Source organism: Temnothorax nylanderi, unplaced genomic scaffold (genome assembly GCF_030848795.1).
Source record: "Temnothorax nylanderi isolate EJ_2023f unplaced genomic scaffold, tnyl_v1.0 TNYL_tig0055_pilon, whole genome shotgun sequence".
Lineage (NCBI taxonomy): Eukaryota > Metazoa > Arthropoda > Insecta > Hymenoptera > Formicidae > Temnothorax > Temnothorax nylanderi.
This window is the reverse complement of record NW_027249117.1, coordinates 1,049,173-1,064,048: the sequence shown is the minus strand read 5'-3', so window position 1 is coordinate 1,064,048 and position 14,876 is coordinate 1,049,173. Positions and strand designations below refer to the sequence as shown.

At 38.6% G+C, this 14,876-nt stretch overlaps 3 protein-coding genes across 4 annotated transcripts; 2 read left to right on the top strand and 1 right to left on the bottom strand.

Moving 5' to 3' along the window:
- The first annotated feature begins 769 nt into the window (after nucleotides 1-769).
- Nucleotides 770-2,444, top strand: Nd-19 (NADH dehydrogenase [ubiquinone] 1 alpha subcomplex subunit 8). Its single transcript, XM_071707071.1, has 3 exons — nucleotides 770-1,169; nucleotides 1,647-1,822; nucleotides 1,922-2,444. The coding sequence occupies exons 1-3, from the start codon at nucleotides 1,041-1,043 to the stop codon at nucleotides 2,142-2,144; spliced, it is 528 nt and encodes a 175-aa protein (XP_071563172.1). The 5' UTR covers nucleotides 770-1,040; the 3' UTR covers nucleotides 2,145-2,444.
- A 65-nt stretch (nucleotides 2,445-2,509) lies between these two features.
- Mgat1 (alpha-1,3-mannosyl-glycoprotein 2-beta-N-acetylglucosaminyltransferase) lies at nucleotides 2,510-6,650 on the bottom strand. Its single transcript, XM_071707059.1, has 13 exons — nucleotides 6,258-6,650; nucleotides 5,912-6,125; nucleotides 5,734-5,816; nucleotides 5,515-5,645; nucleotides 5,325-5,436; nucleotides 5,066-5,238; nucleotides 4,669-4,899; nucleotides 4,427-4,565; nucleotides 4,089-4,317; nucleotides 3,895-3,999; nucleotides 3,672-3,762; nucleotides 3,414-3,584; nucleotides 2,510-3,333 (listed from the first exon to the last, which is right to left on the bottom strand). Exons 4-13 carry the CDS (start codon nucleotides 5,620-5,622, stop codon nucleotides 3,220-3,222), a joined length of 1,473 nt encoding a protein of 490 aa, XP_071563160.1. The 5' UTR covers nucleotides 5,623-5,645; nucleotides 5,734-5,816; nucleotides 5,912-6,125; nucleotides 6,258-6,650; the 3' UTR covers nucleotides 2,510-3,219.
- Nucleotides 6,651-8,265: 1,615 nt separating this feature from the next.
- Nucleotides 8,266-13,964, top strand: LOC139772962 (T-cell activation inhibitor, mitochondrial). 2 transcript variants are annotated; one of them, XM_071707056.1, is made up of 8 exons: nucleotides 8,266-8,709; nucleotides 8,829-8,943; nucleotides 11,705-12,093; nucleotides 12,174-12,486; nucleotides 12,553-12,653; nucleotides 12,696-12,857; nucleotides 12,936-13,067; nucleotides 13,145-13,964. In XM_071707056.1, the coding sequence occupies exons 1-8, from the start codon at nucleotides 8,681-8,683 to the stop codon at nucleotides 13,377-13,379; spliced, it is 1,476 nt and encodes a 491-aa protein (XP_071563157.1). In that variant the 5' UTR covers nucleotides 8,266-8,680; the 3' UTR covers nucleotides 13,380-13,964. The 2 variants fall into 2 exon arrangements, with proteins under 2 accessions (XP_071563157.1, XP_071563158.1); XM_071707057.1 differs by having other exon boundaries at nucleotides 8,268-8,709; nucleotides 12,714-12,857.
- The last annotated feature ends 912 nt before the right edge of the window (nucleotides 13,965-14,876 follow it).

Here is a 14,876-nt window from a genome sequence, read left to right as displayed (position 1 = left end):
ACAATATACAGGTTCCGAGATATTTGATTAGACGTATTTACCCCGTAGACGTTTTAGCCCCGGTCTCCCCTACGCTGTTGCCAGAAACCCCGCGTCCCACTACTCTCCCCGATGAAGCAACCGAACCTCCTTAACTACAAGGAAATCTGGAACAAAAAATGAGTAAAAAGAGCTAGATGTTATTACATATTTTTTGTAATTTGAGCAAAATTATAACATTCAAAATTCTTTAGTAATATAATAATTCCTCCTAGTAGGCGATATTTTATATCTTCATATTTTATACGCGGTGTCTTTTCATTTTTTTCGGCTGATGACAGAGAACGAGACGTCTGTCGTAACTGTGGACGTAAAGTAAAGCAGAGAGAAATGTAAGACGTAAAAATACTATATAATTGTATATACAATAGTTACGGACTTACGTTTTTCTTTGCCTTAGGACCTGAGCAGAATGGTTGACTTATAATTTTAAGACAATGTTTTATACTTTAAGTCTTTGTTTTTAGTAACGCACAATTATAATGTCTTGTGTTTCAAGTCTTGAACATGTATACGAAATGTCAACATTTGTAACACTTGAGACAGATTGTACGTTACTAAAAACGAAAATTTAAAGCATAAAACGTTGTTTTAAAATTATAAGTCAACCATTCTGCTCAGGCTCTTATATTTTACATCCACAACAGATGTAAGCGCTTACGTCTCGTTCTTCTTGCGAATGAATTCAAGAATTGAGCTCCGCGGGTCTCTGTCTCTGCCATCAACCTTTTTACCATCGACTTGAGAAGTCGCAACAATCGAAATCGTGAATCGAATGTCGAGATAGAGCGAAAGGTTCGCTATTGAATATCGATCCGATAACGAAGTCGTCATTGAGGTTAGGTTACCGTCACGTTACATGATCGCGTGTGCATAATAAACGCGCTTTGCGATTTTGTATTAAAGTTACCGGGAAGTTTCGTGCCGAGACGTCTCTCATGACCGACGGCCCCGATCGTAAATGACAGGTCGTCCCGACGAAGTGCTGCTATAAAGGAAACATGGCCGCGACAGCGAAGACGGTACTGCCGGAGGAGAGCGAGCTAACCGTTCAGGAGCTGAACGTCAGCTGGCCGGTGTTGCAAACCGCGTCCGTTTATATCGGCAAGGCCTGTGAATGGTACAACAATGTGAGTTAGAAGTCTGCGTGACAGCCGAACAATCCCCCTGGTCCCTACTGTGTTCATTGCTCGTCGAGCCGTCCCCCTCCAAGGGATTACATAATGCTCGGAATCTCTGTAATAAATAACGTTTAACGTGTATGCGCGCCCTATGTAAATAATAATAATAAAAATAAATTGCTAATAATATATCTTTAATTAATAACTAATATCTATTAACTGTTAATATTAATAATTGATATTAAATAACTTGAAAAATTCTCATCTGAGACAGTATGTAATTTAAAACACCCTGTAGGATAAGTTACTAAGTTTTTAATTGAATTGTTGTTGGGTTTAAATTGTTTGCATAGCCCGAAAAGGAGTTATATCTTGTTAAAGAGCTTTAAAATATAAGAGTCGTTTTTATAATCTGATAACGCTTGAAGATATATGTTCAAGATAAATGGTCGCTTTCGAATTGCAAGAGATTTATTTCTTCTGCAGGACTTTATGTTGTGCAGACAAGAAGAGTGCGACCCACGTCGCTGTATCGATGAGGGAAAAGCCGTGACCGCTTGCGCAATGAACGTTCTTAAAAATATGAAGAAACACTGCCTAGAAGATTTTAACGCTTATATGTCCTGCCTTGAGAGGTCAACGGGAAGATTGGAATTAGATCCGTACGTTTATATATTACTTTATATTCCACTGTGTTAATTCCTCTTCTGATGCTTTGTATTAATTACGACAATGATCATATAACATGACTGTCACTTAAGATGCCGACTGACGCAAGCTGCCATGGACGAATGTGTTCGTAAGAATTTGAATATAGAACGTCCGCCCTTCGGATACTTTTGCGAGGCTAAAGTGCATAACACATCGAGGCCGCGGCCACCGAAAGAGGAGCCTACGGTGTTTCCAGATCCAACTCCTGGACTATCAGCCGACATACCACGTGAGAAATCGAAATATAGCAATCGCTTGTGGTATAAATCATAAATCTCTCAACGAACGTTGCTATAGTACTTTGATCGTGCTGCAAAGATGATATGTTTTCGAGATTCGGGACGCGTCAGGTAACTAGACAATTATAGGGAAACGAGCGTGTGTAATTTTCAGTGCGCGCACTGAACGCACGTACAACGTAGAAACGTTCCTCTCATATGAAAACAGAATTGTACATGTTCTGTGAATATAAACATATTAACAACAAAATAAGTGATAATTTGCTTGTTGTTATACCTTGTACAAATATAAATACGAAACATACAAAATATACTCTTCGTTTATCCACCTTAATTGTACATAACGTTTAATGTCAAAATCCATATAATTATCTATATATTAAAATACAAGCATTAATATATTATTAAACTCTGGAAAATATTTTATTTATAAAAATTGTAAAAATAAGTTAAAAAATCAATTTAGATTAAGATAGATCTTTGGCAAAGAGTTAAGAAATATATAGCCCATGTAGGATAAATAATGCAGATGCAGAGTTTGATTGGGTTTTTCGATAAAATTATATACTTCATTTGTCACATGACTTCATAACAAAATTAATTTTCAAAAGCAGCATATGAGCAAAAATATATCAACACATTCTCGTTTTGGAAGATACATGATAATTAATCAAGAGTATTGCTTTATCAATATTACTACGGCATTTTATGTACATGAGATACGATCAATTTCAGCAGTCATTTAAGTATTTATATACTAAAAAACGACGAATGTAATTTTTAGAAACGCAGATATACAATACATGATGTATGTAAATGAATATATACATGTAATATTCATTTACACATAAATCACGTACATGTAAACTTATTGAAATATATCTGACATGTTTCTGCAAGAAAAGATCACGTTCAAAACCGTTTACATGAGGAATGTAATACCGGCTTCTACTTAATTCTACAGAGCATAGCCGTACACTGTAGACATAAATACAGATTTCACTGTCAGCTTGCAATTGTTTTAGTATTCACATAGTCTGTTGAATACCAAAGAAGAAATACACGCAATATCGTGCAATCTATAAGTCTTTGTAGAGCATGATCATGTGTTAGCTCCATGTTATATCATAACCGCTCCAGTTTGCACTCGGTGCTAAATGCACGCGTCTCCTATTATAGAAAAATGTCACGACTCCGCGATATCCTGATCTCGGCACACCGCTCTGTAACATCGTATTATGGAACTTTAGGATACTACAGTTTAAGATAAATTACGAGAATATTAATGAAAAAGATACATTACTCTGAAATCGTCCATTAGACCAAGCAATTTGGTGGTATTTTTAAACGATTGACGAGTGTAGTATGGTATCCGTACTGGACCAGGAGCAACTATATTCCCACTCTTCAATTCTGAATAACTAACCACTGTCGACTGATACACTTGGTTGACGAAAGCTATATCGTAATTATCCTGGAAATGGATGCAACAATTACAAATACACGTTGCATTCAACATTTGTACTTGCCAATGGATTACGTCTGACATTTGCTCCCTTACTTTTAGTAAATAGGATAGATTCATCTTGGTGAAAGGCACAAATTGTTCATTCAGCTTGATGTACTTCAAGTGTTTTTCAAAGAATAAGCCGCTAGAAATAACAAAACAAATTTTGGTGCTGATTAAATTTACTCAAACTATTTGATTAGTCTCGAGTTACAACATCTGTCTGCAGTATCTTTAAATCTTAAATAATATGCAAATAAAAAATACGGATAAGTACTTGCTGACTCCAAGTTTGCCGAATGTTCTGGTTCGCGAGATTTCCGGGCGGATGCAAGCTCTATTCTTGCGCTGTTCCGGTTGTCTTATCCAATCGTCCCAATATCTACACGAGCAGATGTGTTATTAAAAACACAGATATTACAGATTGATAATATAAAATATAACTACAGTGAAATATAAAGTCAGACTTACGATTTGGGCCATTTTGGTGCAAGCTCCAACCATAAGTCGCGCGTGAGCATCCAACCTAAGCCAGGAAAGAAATCTGTCCTATAAAGTAAATGTGACGCGTGTTCGTCCACCAAGCCAGCTTTACCATTATCATTCCACGCTGATACACACCATAGAGAGCTATCGTTCACTAATAGGGGGTAAGTCCCCAGGAAGTACTCATAAAAGTCTGGTGCGACGTCCAAGTCGTCTACGTAAAAATCATAAGAAATTTTAATCAAATTTTACATCCCGTAGAGATGTGTCGCATTTGTTATGTAATGCTTGTGCTTATAAAGATTTGGCCGCACTAATCATACCTTCAACTATAATTGCTGTATTATAACCAAGCTTTAGAAATACTTGATTCAACGCCCATTTATAATGGCGTGCGATTTTGAAGTATCCTCTGAATTTCTTCTCTTTAGGTGGTATTTCAATATCGGATTGATCAGGTTGCTGAAATGATAAAGATTATAATAATTGCGTAATCTCATTAAAAGAAATTGAAAGAATCAAGAATTCATACAGATAACGATCAATAACAATACACTCAAATTACCTTTATATGTAGCAGCTGGTTTCCATATCTCGCTATGACATCAGCAGTTTGTCGATGATCACAGTCTTGCGATACAATTATTGGAAACTGTTCTTTACTAGGTCTTAACTTAATTAATTGGTTTAAACACCGCTCTACTGTAATACGATTACAAGAAACGACCAAAATAGCTATTATTGGAGATCCATCGGGAAGCTTTTGCCTCGAAGGAGTACTGTGTGTTGCCTCCGTCTACCGAGAGATTGGAAAATAGACAAAATTGAAAACTCGAGATATTGTTGAGACTATAAGTTAAATAAAAGTTAAATAAAGATTATATTCATAAATTATATATTTAACAAATCATTGAAGTTAATAAGATGATCAAATAAAATTGTTATATGGATTAATATATTACAGATAAGATAGTATCCTGTGTCGGCCCCTGTTCATTTTGAGACACCTTCCACTTATTTTTGTTTTCGATTTTTTGCAATAATATACTCTTCTTATTAGTCTCATATTTTTTGTGTTTATCTTTCTCTGTATCATCTATTGGCAATTGGGCAGCGCTTAATCTATCGTATTCTTCTAAAACGACAAATTATATATTACACTTGATTTATCTGTTCTCTCAAATGTGCGACACAACATAAACTCATTTTAACTGATCTTACTCTTAAGACGTTTGCTCTCCTTGATTCCTTCCAGAAGCTCCTGGTTTATGATTATCTGCTGTTTTACTTGCTTCTCCAACTTGCTTATTTGATTTGATAGCTTGTCCTTGTCCTAAAAACAAGGGTACAATTACAGTTATGGTCTTATCTTCGCACGACGGATCGTAACTTATTATAAGGATCTTCTCACCTTATCCTGATCCTTGCCGACCGATTGTTGATCCAAAAATAAAAAGTATGTAGCCACAGCCCATAAGATAAGGGACCCAAAGATGATACTGACTGATCTATTCCGCATGACAAAACCAAGTGTCACCTTAACTGCAACATGAAGAATATTGCTGCAAACGGGAGAGCGGGTGCGCGAGGTACGCGGAGCCGCGGAGAACAAGAGCGAACGGATACTAACGGGATTTCCACACGTTGCGGCGCACGTCAGTACATATTTGTTACACATGGATTCCTAAACGTGTCGTCCAAGTATCGTTCCTTCTGTGAAATTGCAACGGCCGTTAGGAACACAGGTATAGCGTGTATATCCCCGGTCGCGCCTTCGTGGTGCGATGCGTGGAGGCGTTTTTACTTACGGGCGTCGCGATCATATCCGCGATCCGGAGGGTCCTCGTGATCGCAAGTCATATGGAAGCGTCGTGTCCCGTGTCGCTCGTACGACCCGTATGAGTCATGGCAATTATTTACATCACACGTGGATACGACGGACCGGGGCTACGTTGCTACAGGCGGAAGAGAGTAATCTCAACGGCGATCGACGACGACGGCGACAGCGGCGCGCGAGCCGCGCTGAAAGCAGAACGTTTTTTTTTTCTTTTTCTTCAAGCGGATGTTCGAGCAAGTCCGAGTCCGTCCGCGGGTTAGGTTTCCGCGGGACGGACGTCGACGAGATACCGCGGGCGCGCAGCGCAGGTTACTTACCATTATGACAAACGGGAAGCGACACGGTGGCACGGTAGCACGGTGCCCCTCGGTGCCCCTTCACGCGGAGACTAAACTCGAGGTCCGTCCCGTCGTCCGTTGATGATCGAGCCACGTGAGATCGCCGCGGCGGTCCGCCTGAAGGACGAGCCAAGGAAGAAGGAGGCGGAAGATCCTGACGGAGATGCTTGGGACGGTGCTCACACGCTGTCTAGCTGGGACAGCTGTCAGTCTATGTTGGTACGTGTTGTACACGTCGGTAGATGAGCTTTACCTTGCGAGTGAGGCCACGGGCAGCTCTGCCGTAGCGGCGGCGCGCTCGGCAAAAGCCGTATCCGCGACGATAAAATTGATAATCCGTCGAGAGGCGATAATCATGGAGTGGGCAGCGCGAGATAGTGTATCATAGTGTATTATATTTCTTATCATTCTCTATTCCCCGCACTCCCCGGATTATAGTGATTCCCCGTTTGATTCGACTGAATTCTGCTGACGTAATGTGTAACCCCGCATATTTATTGTATGTACATTACATTGTATGATAACCCGCGGACATTGAGCGATATCAATCGGCGAACATGGAAGAGAGGGGAGTAGTAGTATAATATCATTCTGTTTCATAGAATCGGCTTCCGATTAGATCTCTTCCTTCACCGATAAGCGATAAGAGTCCTTTACCATTGATATATATAAAAGTTTTATCAATTATATAACTAATTAAGTCACATATTACAATTAAATTATATCAATTATGACTATTAATTACTTTTATTCTTGTTACTATTGCCACATAAAAGTAAATTTCAAGATTATACATCGAGTATGTACATCTACTCATGGATAAAATTATATTTACAGGCATAGAAGGACAGCTCCCTAGACAGCACACGCTTGTCTAAAAGACGTTGTAAAGATACATATATTTTAAAGATGTCTTTTAGGCCGGTATTTATAGTCGGTTCTTATATTTAAGACCGTCTTAAGTACAATCTTAAGATATCATTAACCAATCACAGAGCCGTATTAGCATCTTAAGCTATTACTTGACGGTCTTGAAATAAGATCTGACTATGAATACCGGCTTTAGACACGTATGTCTTTTAGACATGCGTGCTGTTTGGGTCGTCAGTGCTCGTCTATATTCGTTGGTATTGTTTATATTATGTTTACGCGTACCTTTTTTATGTAGACAATATAAAGCAATGTAAATTATTATAAATTAAATTATTATAAATTATAAATTAACTAATTAATTAACTGATTTTTAAAAATATATTTTCACAAACAGTTCTAAAAAATAATAATAAAAACAGTTTTAGAGTATAGGTTAAATATTAGATGCATTTCACACAGTTACAATTTATTTATATAATTACCTGTACAGTGACATAAAAGATACATAACACTACTAATATAGAAATATTATTTATTTGCGCTTATCTGATTTGTTAGTTCTTCATGGCGTGCTAAAAACTGTGCCCGAACTACATAATAACTGAAAATAAAATTGCAAACAAAATATAAATTTTTGATATGTTTGACGAAATGTGAATGTTCGATAATCCATGGATTACATAACAGATAACACACGGGTGTAAATTATTATTATACATATTTTACGCGTAAATGTGCGCGCGACTCTCGTTTCATCGTCTACCTACTTCTACAATCAAGCTAGTGGAATGACGTAAAACATAAAAAATATATATATTCAGATTTAAAATTTAAATTTTAAAACATTTACCTTATGGATTTTTTTTACATATGAAAAGAACCATCCGCATTTGATTTCGCTGATTTAATTTTTATTATTGTAGCTTAATTCTTTTCACGATTGGGAGTACGTCGAGGAAATTTCTGAGGGAGTAATATTCAAATAATATAAAAGTCTTTATTATTCTCAGGCTAACTTATCGACAATTTCACAGGCCGAACGTGTAATTCCGTCCGGAGCAACTCCGGAGTTTATCATCGGGGGCGTCGTGCAGCGCGCATTATTTTTGTATATTATCGGCGGTCGTGGTCGGCGCGTCGCAGTCAGTGCGTGTTGGTGCGTACTCGTGCGTGCTATGAATGTGTCTTCGCCGACCCGCTCGTCCACCCGTTGACGTCGAACGGTTCCGCCGTTTTGAAAAAAAAAAAAAAATTCTCAACGCGAGCAACGCGAGGTATCTACCCGTGTGAAAGCATCAAGCGAGAGGGGTGAGAGGAAAGGGGAAGCGGCGCATCCCTCGGGGCGAGAGTGAAAGAACGGTAAAAGGGAGAGAGGATCCGTGACGTGACGAGTCTCACGTCCGCTGCGTGATCAGCCGCGTGACATGAGAGCCGCACACACCGACGACGATATAACTGCCGGGGCGACGGCGACGGCGACGGCGACGTGGACGACGACGACGACGACGAGGGAGGGTGCGAACGAGTGAATGATGTACTGCACGACGCTCGGAAGATGGTAAGGGAAACCCAAAAGTTGGAGTTTACTCCACGAATTCTGGCGTTTACCTCTCACCGTGGTAAACGTCGGCAGCCCGTCCGGGAAACTGACGTTATACTGACAGCTCTTTCTGACAGCTTTTGCAGGAGGGACGCGGTGAGGGCCCTGAGCACCGGCGAGGTGTCCACCGCGCTGCGGCCGTTTTACTTCACCGTTCATCCCGACCTGTTCGGCCAGTATCCCACGCAAAGAGTAAGGATCGACCCGAATCCAAATAAGCATGCACGTCTCTACTTTAGAACGAGTGTTGTATGAAACGATCGGGATATATCGCGATATTATCGCGGTAGGCCGGTATTCATAGTCGGTTCTTATATTTAAGATCATCTTAAGTACAATCTTAAAATGTCATAAACCAATCACAGAGTATTAAGGCCATTGCACGTAACAAAGTTTTAGTCATAATCGTAAGGCCGTAAGAAAATAGACCAATATCACACTCGATTATTCTTCGAGCCCAAGGAGAATAATCGACTGTGATTGGTCTATTTTCTTACGGCCTTACGATTATGACTAAAATTTTGTTACGTGCAATGGCCTTTAGCATCTTAAGGCATTAAGATGCTAAACAAAAACAATGCAGATACGAGATTCTATTTGCTTCTCAGACAGCACGCATGTCCAAAATTGGGATGTAAGACGTCTTTTAGCCATCATTTCGTAAGACGCCTAAAAAATGTCTTTAAGACACGTCTTACGTTCCGATTTTGTGTGTGGACATGACGCTGTCTGAGTTCATTCGCATTCATTCCATACAGTCTTTCTCTTTCTATCGGAGTCTGCGAACGTGCATTTATATATATATTTGTTTTAATGTAAAATCTACAAGATAAGAGACGGCCAGAGACAATCGAGCTATCGTACACTTTCCCGAACATTTAGAAAGCTTTTGTCCTGCACCCACACACCTTGGAGAGAGGAAGAGAGTAAAGATAACGTCTGCGAGAAATATAACTAAAAGGAAAAGAATGGAGCATGGCGTTTGCGCCCGGTGTTTATTACATTTTCATTTGTTTTGCGTTCTCTTTTACCGCGAATTACGTCGACCATCCATTTCTCTTCAAGGGCACGAGACATGCGTGGCCGTTGTCAAAGCGTCGCGCCTCACAAAGCGATCGGTACTCCGGTAGCACCGTCATCGTGGCGTGATAGCGAGCGCGCGAGCGAATGCGGTGAACGGCATTATTTTTAGACGCGTGAAAACGCGCGCTGTCCCGTCCATGGCGGAATAGTGATTAGTGCGGCGATCTTTGGACACGCGCACGTGCGTGTGCTGTGTGCAAGGACTGCAAGGTTGCTCGAATCGGAATAAATTTCCTGCCGCCACGCAGTCAGATGTTTGTGTCGTTTATCAAGCGATAATTGTTTGCGCGCGAGCAGGGCCGCATCGAGAGATCGCAAAACGTACAATACGTCACAAAAACGTAGTAACGTTCAGTATCTCTCATTGTCAGATCCACCTGTTCGAGAAAGGATATAGAACAATTGGTGGAGAACTGCAATTAAAAGTAGCGGAGCGGAACATTTGTTTTTTCTCGCGAAGCCTATTTTCTTGAGTCTCGATGTGTTTATCATCGCGATGTTTGCTTATGGCAGATTGGATTGAGAACATGAGAACGATATTAATAAAGAGAATATCTGTGATATACATATATTTTTTAATTTTTTATATTCATAAAATGCAGACTATTTTGTACAACAGCTTTAATCTTTCTGTATAAATTAAATTAAAATCGTATTTTATTCCGTATATCGACGCTATTTCGGAAATTGGGCAATTAAACGCGATAAACTCGGCCCTGCGCGCGTCTGATTAATTAATATGTTGATTACGACTTATAGCTCACATGTAAATATTTTTGAGTGTAACAATGGTGACAATTTAATTCTGACAAACCATTAACCGCGAGAATTTTTTTTTATCAAATGCGAGAAGAAATTTAAATCAGAACTCGGAGAGTTCTGTAAAAAAATCGCGGATATTTTTAAAACTATAAGAGTTATTATAATTCTTTTTTTAGGTAGCTTTTTATCTCTTTACACAAAATATTTTTGAAGTGCTTAGCTAACTTTTATTAACATATTCTATTAGGATTGACGAAAGAACATCATGTGAATGCAGATTCATAAACAGTTTCTTCTCGAGTTGTAGCGTTTTCAAATAGCATGGATATCAATAGAAATATTTTTATACTATACACTCTGTTTCCCCAAGATAATTACTTAAGTCAATTGTTAATGAAAATTGTTTATCGAAGAAGATAAAAGGACTTGATCAAAGTCTATCCCTAGCAAAACCAGAATCTGAATGCTTGTAGTTGAAAATCAAATTAGTACGTCTTATCGTTATCCTTCGGTATTCGATTGTGATCAATCCGTTATCATATTCGAACAATGTCAGATAATATTTGGATGTTTGTATCGCATTTTCTCATAAATACGATTCATGGGAAACAGTTTGGCCAAATGTTTTATGAGCTCTATATACGAGGTCTGACAATAAATTTCGCGAACTCGTCACGGTACAATTGCTATATACATACCTTATTACCGATTACCACTGTGATTCTCTTAAAAGTAGTCCTCTTAGAAAGCTATACACCGATGCCTTGTCCACCCTTCAAAGGAGTTTTGGAACTGTTGTTGTGAAATGGCCTCCAGAGTTGCCGTTGTGTTACTCTTAATGTCATTAATGTCATCAAAGTGCGTTCCTTTCAATGTTTCCTTTATTTTTGGGAATAAAAAAGTCACACGGGGTCAAATCCGGTATGACTTTTTTATATAGCAATTATACCGTGAGTTACAAGAGTTCACGAACTTTACTATCATACTACAGATATATTATTACTATTATTTTCTTATCTCCATCCTTAATTACATGTTAATGCAAACAGTATATTAAAAGTATTGTTTGTATTTGTCCACGTTATTGACTGTAATTTATTATTTACAGACAGTGAATGAAAACTCTCTGAAGCAATTAAGTTCAATCTTAGAAACCCTGCAACAGAAGCAACCTATACGGCCGACCACTTTGCCCTTTTATCTACGATCGAAAGATGAGAAAGATGTAAAGGCTGGTAAATTTACGCTTGTTAAAATACAATTGAAAGAAAAGGATCTGAGACAAGCGATACTTTCCATTTTAAAAACATGCGATCTACCTACGACGTTTGTCGACAAAATCGAGGAGCAGAAGCCTCCTGTCACAAAGCACAAATCCAGATTTTGGCAACGCGCATATTCTGGAGAAAGGATGGACTTTTCGGAATTGGAAGACGATCCTATTTATGCTTCGATTATTATGAAACGCAAGATTAATGCAGAGCCAGATACGCTGAAGTAAATATAACATTGGGATATGCTTAAAATATTGCTATCAAAAGTATTACTATTATATTCTTATATATGTTTTTGATTAGGGCATATCTGGACAAACACATCAATGAAGTACATGTTAAACTGGAGGCATGTAGACCAGTAAGAGAGGAGGTGGAGAAATTGGAGAAAGTACTGTGCAGCGAGTTGGGTCTGAAGGATATCATATGGGACTGTGGTTGGAATATCGCCCATTATCGCGGCTGTTTATTAGCCTTTCAAGCGTTAGCCGAGCATCATCCGGAATCGATGGAGGTATTGAGAAATCGCACTCTCGTGTTCGCAAACGACACTGGTATCAGTTTAGAAGGCAATGTTATGCTGAATTCTGGGGAAGTCAGGCACAATTGGCTCGACGTGAGTTGAAAATAGCTTATCTCTATCGATACCTCCACATATATTAAACTCCTTCGTCTTTTACAGCTAATAAAGAATGTAAGAAAGCATGATGCCGTGTTGTTGAAATTGCCGGCGTTTGAAAAAGCAGTGTCCCAAGTACTTCTCGACATTAAAGTTGGTCGACGGTGCGTAATACATCATATTATTTGAGTTATGGTAAGGCTCAGGGTGCTCTATATGTGCAGGAAATTCATGCCTAAGGTAATGGTCGGCCAGTATGAGCAACAGCTGCGACAACTCACGACTACGCTCTCTGATTATCGTGGCAAAAGAAAGTATCCGAGTTCTTGGCCGGCTAGTCTATCAACTTACGAAATTGTCATCGAAGCGTTAGTATAAATATTGCTGCTTGTGGATGATTTTAAATCTTGTGCAAGTAGATCAACGCGTTTTATGATATCTTAAAGCGAGGCAGGTCCTTTGATGTTATCACCGACCGGACAATTCATCGTGCCATCGTCGTGCCCAAGCTTTCTCTTGGTAAATTTTATTACGGAGAACTTAGAGGAGGCTATGAAAAGGCTATATCACTATAATAAGTAAGACATCTCAGATTTCTGATTGAACTTAGATCAATATAGAACTTTATTACTATTTGTGTCCTTACTATTTGTAGCATAAAGCATGTGGAGCGAGAACTTCATCGTAAGACCATCGCGGAATTAGGTTTAGCTGCTCTTAACAAAGACGACAGCATTACTCCGGATCTAATGATACAGTGCTGCGAACGACTACTTCTGCACAAAAAGGATGTGGCACCATCGCTCGAGGGCGTCATGCTCTGGGTTACTCATTATTACTCCGTTATGAGCGACGGCGTTCTTTGTGTGCCATGGGATTGGAGGTTCTAACTTTCGACAAAAAACGAAATATGTTAACGGTTATTGTTAAGCCACTAGCGTAAGCGCAACGCCAATAATCACGACAATGCAAATAAGTTTTACAAGTTCCGAGATTTGCAAGATGCAAACGATAGTAGCAGTTTAAAACCGGTAATTAACTGCATAAGCTAAACTATTATGATAGATTGCATTATATAACAGTCATACTCTATTAAAATAGTTACCTTGTGTCACACAGATTTGAATAATATTAATTCGTCGGAACGAATTTATATTACTTGCGTTAACGTCGTCTCTAACTTCGTGACAGCCAAAGACAGATTTCTCTGGAAATGGCTGTTCCATGCGTGATCTTTTTTAAAAAAAAAATAAGATAAGACAATTGGATAGATAAATACAAACTGGGACTGTTGTAGACTCTTAACTAGTCTTGCATAAATCTTAGTTTAGCTAGGGACTCGATGCTATGCGCTGTAGACAACTGTACACATATATATATTTTTTTAATTCGATTCTATACCGACTCAATTGTCTAAATGTATAATCTACGATTGTGTCCAATCAAGGACAAGATTAAATCAGATTTCGCAATAATTGACGTTTATACATCTCTGAAAATGTATATATGATCTCCTTTATTCCAAGCTCGTCGGAGAATCAAATGTTTTCTCTACTCTAAAATATCCTTTCCTCGTTCTTGTTATACTCTACGTAGAGCAGTAGAGCACTCGAGTAAGAAATGTACAAATTATCCTTACGTAAGCGATAAGATGTCTATTAAAAAAAACGAGCGACTTTGACCAAACTTGAATTAAATGAATTGGCGACTAATTCAATCGGTAAAATTGTACAATTCGTCGTCCATAATCTAATTTTTTCTTCTCACGTGTTGGAGCGACTTCGATCAAACTCCGATTAACTCGACCAGCGATTACATTTGCTCAGTAATACTTGTATCATTCTATTAACATGGCTAAAATTATTTATTCCTTGTTTGGTACATGGAAAGAATTATATATAGGTAGAAACGTTGTCGCAAGCAAGATAAGTTAACTGGCAATTAACTGGTCAAGTAATACCTAATAATTACCTTGTCAACAGGAAGAAAATTATCCCAGTGAACATAATGTCTCAAATCGGGAGATAAGACGTCTTGAAGAGGTCATTAAGACGTCTTAATGACGTCTTTAAGATGTCATATCTCTCGATTTGAGACATATGCGTGTTGTCTGGAATCACTCTTTTGTCGTTTCACGTGTAGAAAAGAAGATTAGAGATTACCACTTATACAGGATGATTCAGAAATACTTGTACAAACTTTGGGAGTGAGTTCTTCATCACACATAAACAAGAAAAAAATGTCATATACACATATATATGTCCAGAAATGCCTGGTTTATGAGTTATAATCGAAAGATTTACATTTCAGGCCTGCACATTTGCCTGACCTAAATCCATTAGATTTTCGTCTGTGGAGACACTTAAAAGTCCTAGTTTATGCTGGAA

What these genes read in the sequence shown, in the direction of transcription:
- Nd-19 (XM_071707071.1), top strand. Translation starts at nt 1,041, where the DNA reads ATGGCCGCGACAGCGAAGACGGTACTGCCGGAGGAGAGCGAGCTAACC. An exon ending in CCTGTGAATGGTACAACAAT is followed by an intron (nt 1,170 to 1,646) that starts GTGAGTTAGAAG and finishes TTTCTTCTGCAG; the next exon opens with GACTTTATGTTGTGCAGACA. An exon ending in GGAAGATTGGAATTAGATCC is followed by an intron (nt 1,823 to 1,921) that starts GTACGTTTATAT and finishes CTGTCACTTAAG; the next exon opens with ATGCCGACTGACGCAAGCTG.
- Mgat1 (XM_071707059.1), bottom strand. Translation starts at nt 5,622, where the DNA reads ATGCGGAATAGATCAGTCAGTATCATCTTTGGGTCCCTTATCTTATGG. An exon ending in CACAGGATACTATCTTATCT is followed by an intron (nt 4,900 to 5,065) that starts GTAATATATTAA and finishes ATCTCTCGGTAG; the next exon opens with ACGGAGGCAACACACAGTAC. An exon ending in GGCAAACTTGGAGTCAGCAA is followed by an intron (nt 3,763 to 3,894) that starts GTACTTATCCGT and finishes TGTTATTTCTAG; the next exon opens with CGGCTTATTCTTTGAAAAAC.
- LOC139772962 (XM_071707056.1), top strand. Translation starts at nt 8,681, where the DNA reads ATGATGTACTGCACGACGCTCGGAAGATG. An exon ending in TCAGGCACAATTGGCTCGAC is followed by an intron (nt 12,487 to 12,552) that starts GTGAGTTGAAAA and finishes CGTCTTTTACAG; the next exon opens with CTAATAAAGAATGTAAGAAA. An exon ending in TACGAAATTGTCATCGAAGC is followed by an intron (nt 12,858 to 12,935) that starts GTTAGTATAAAT and finishes GATATCTTAAAG; the next exon opens with CGAGGCAGGTCCTTTGATGT.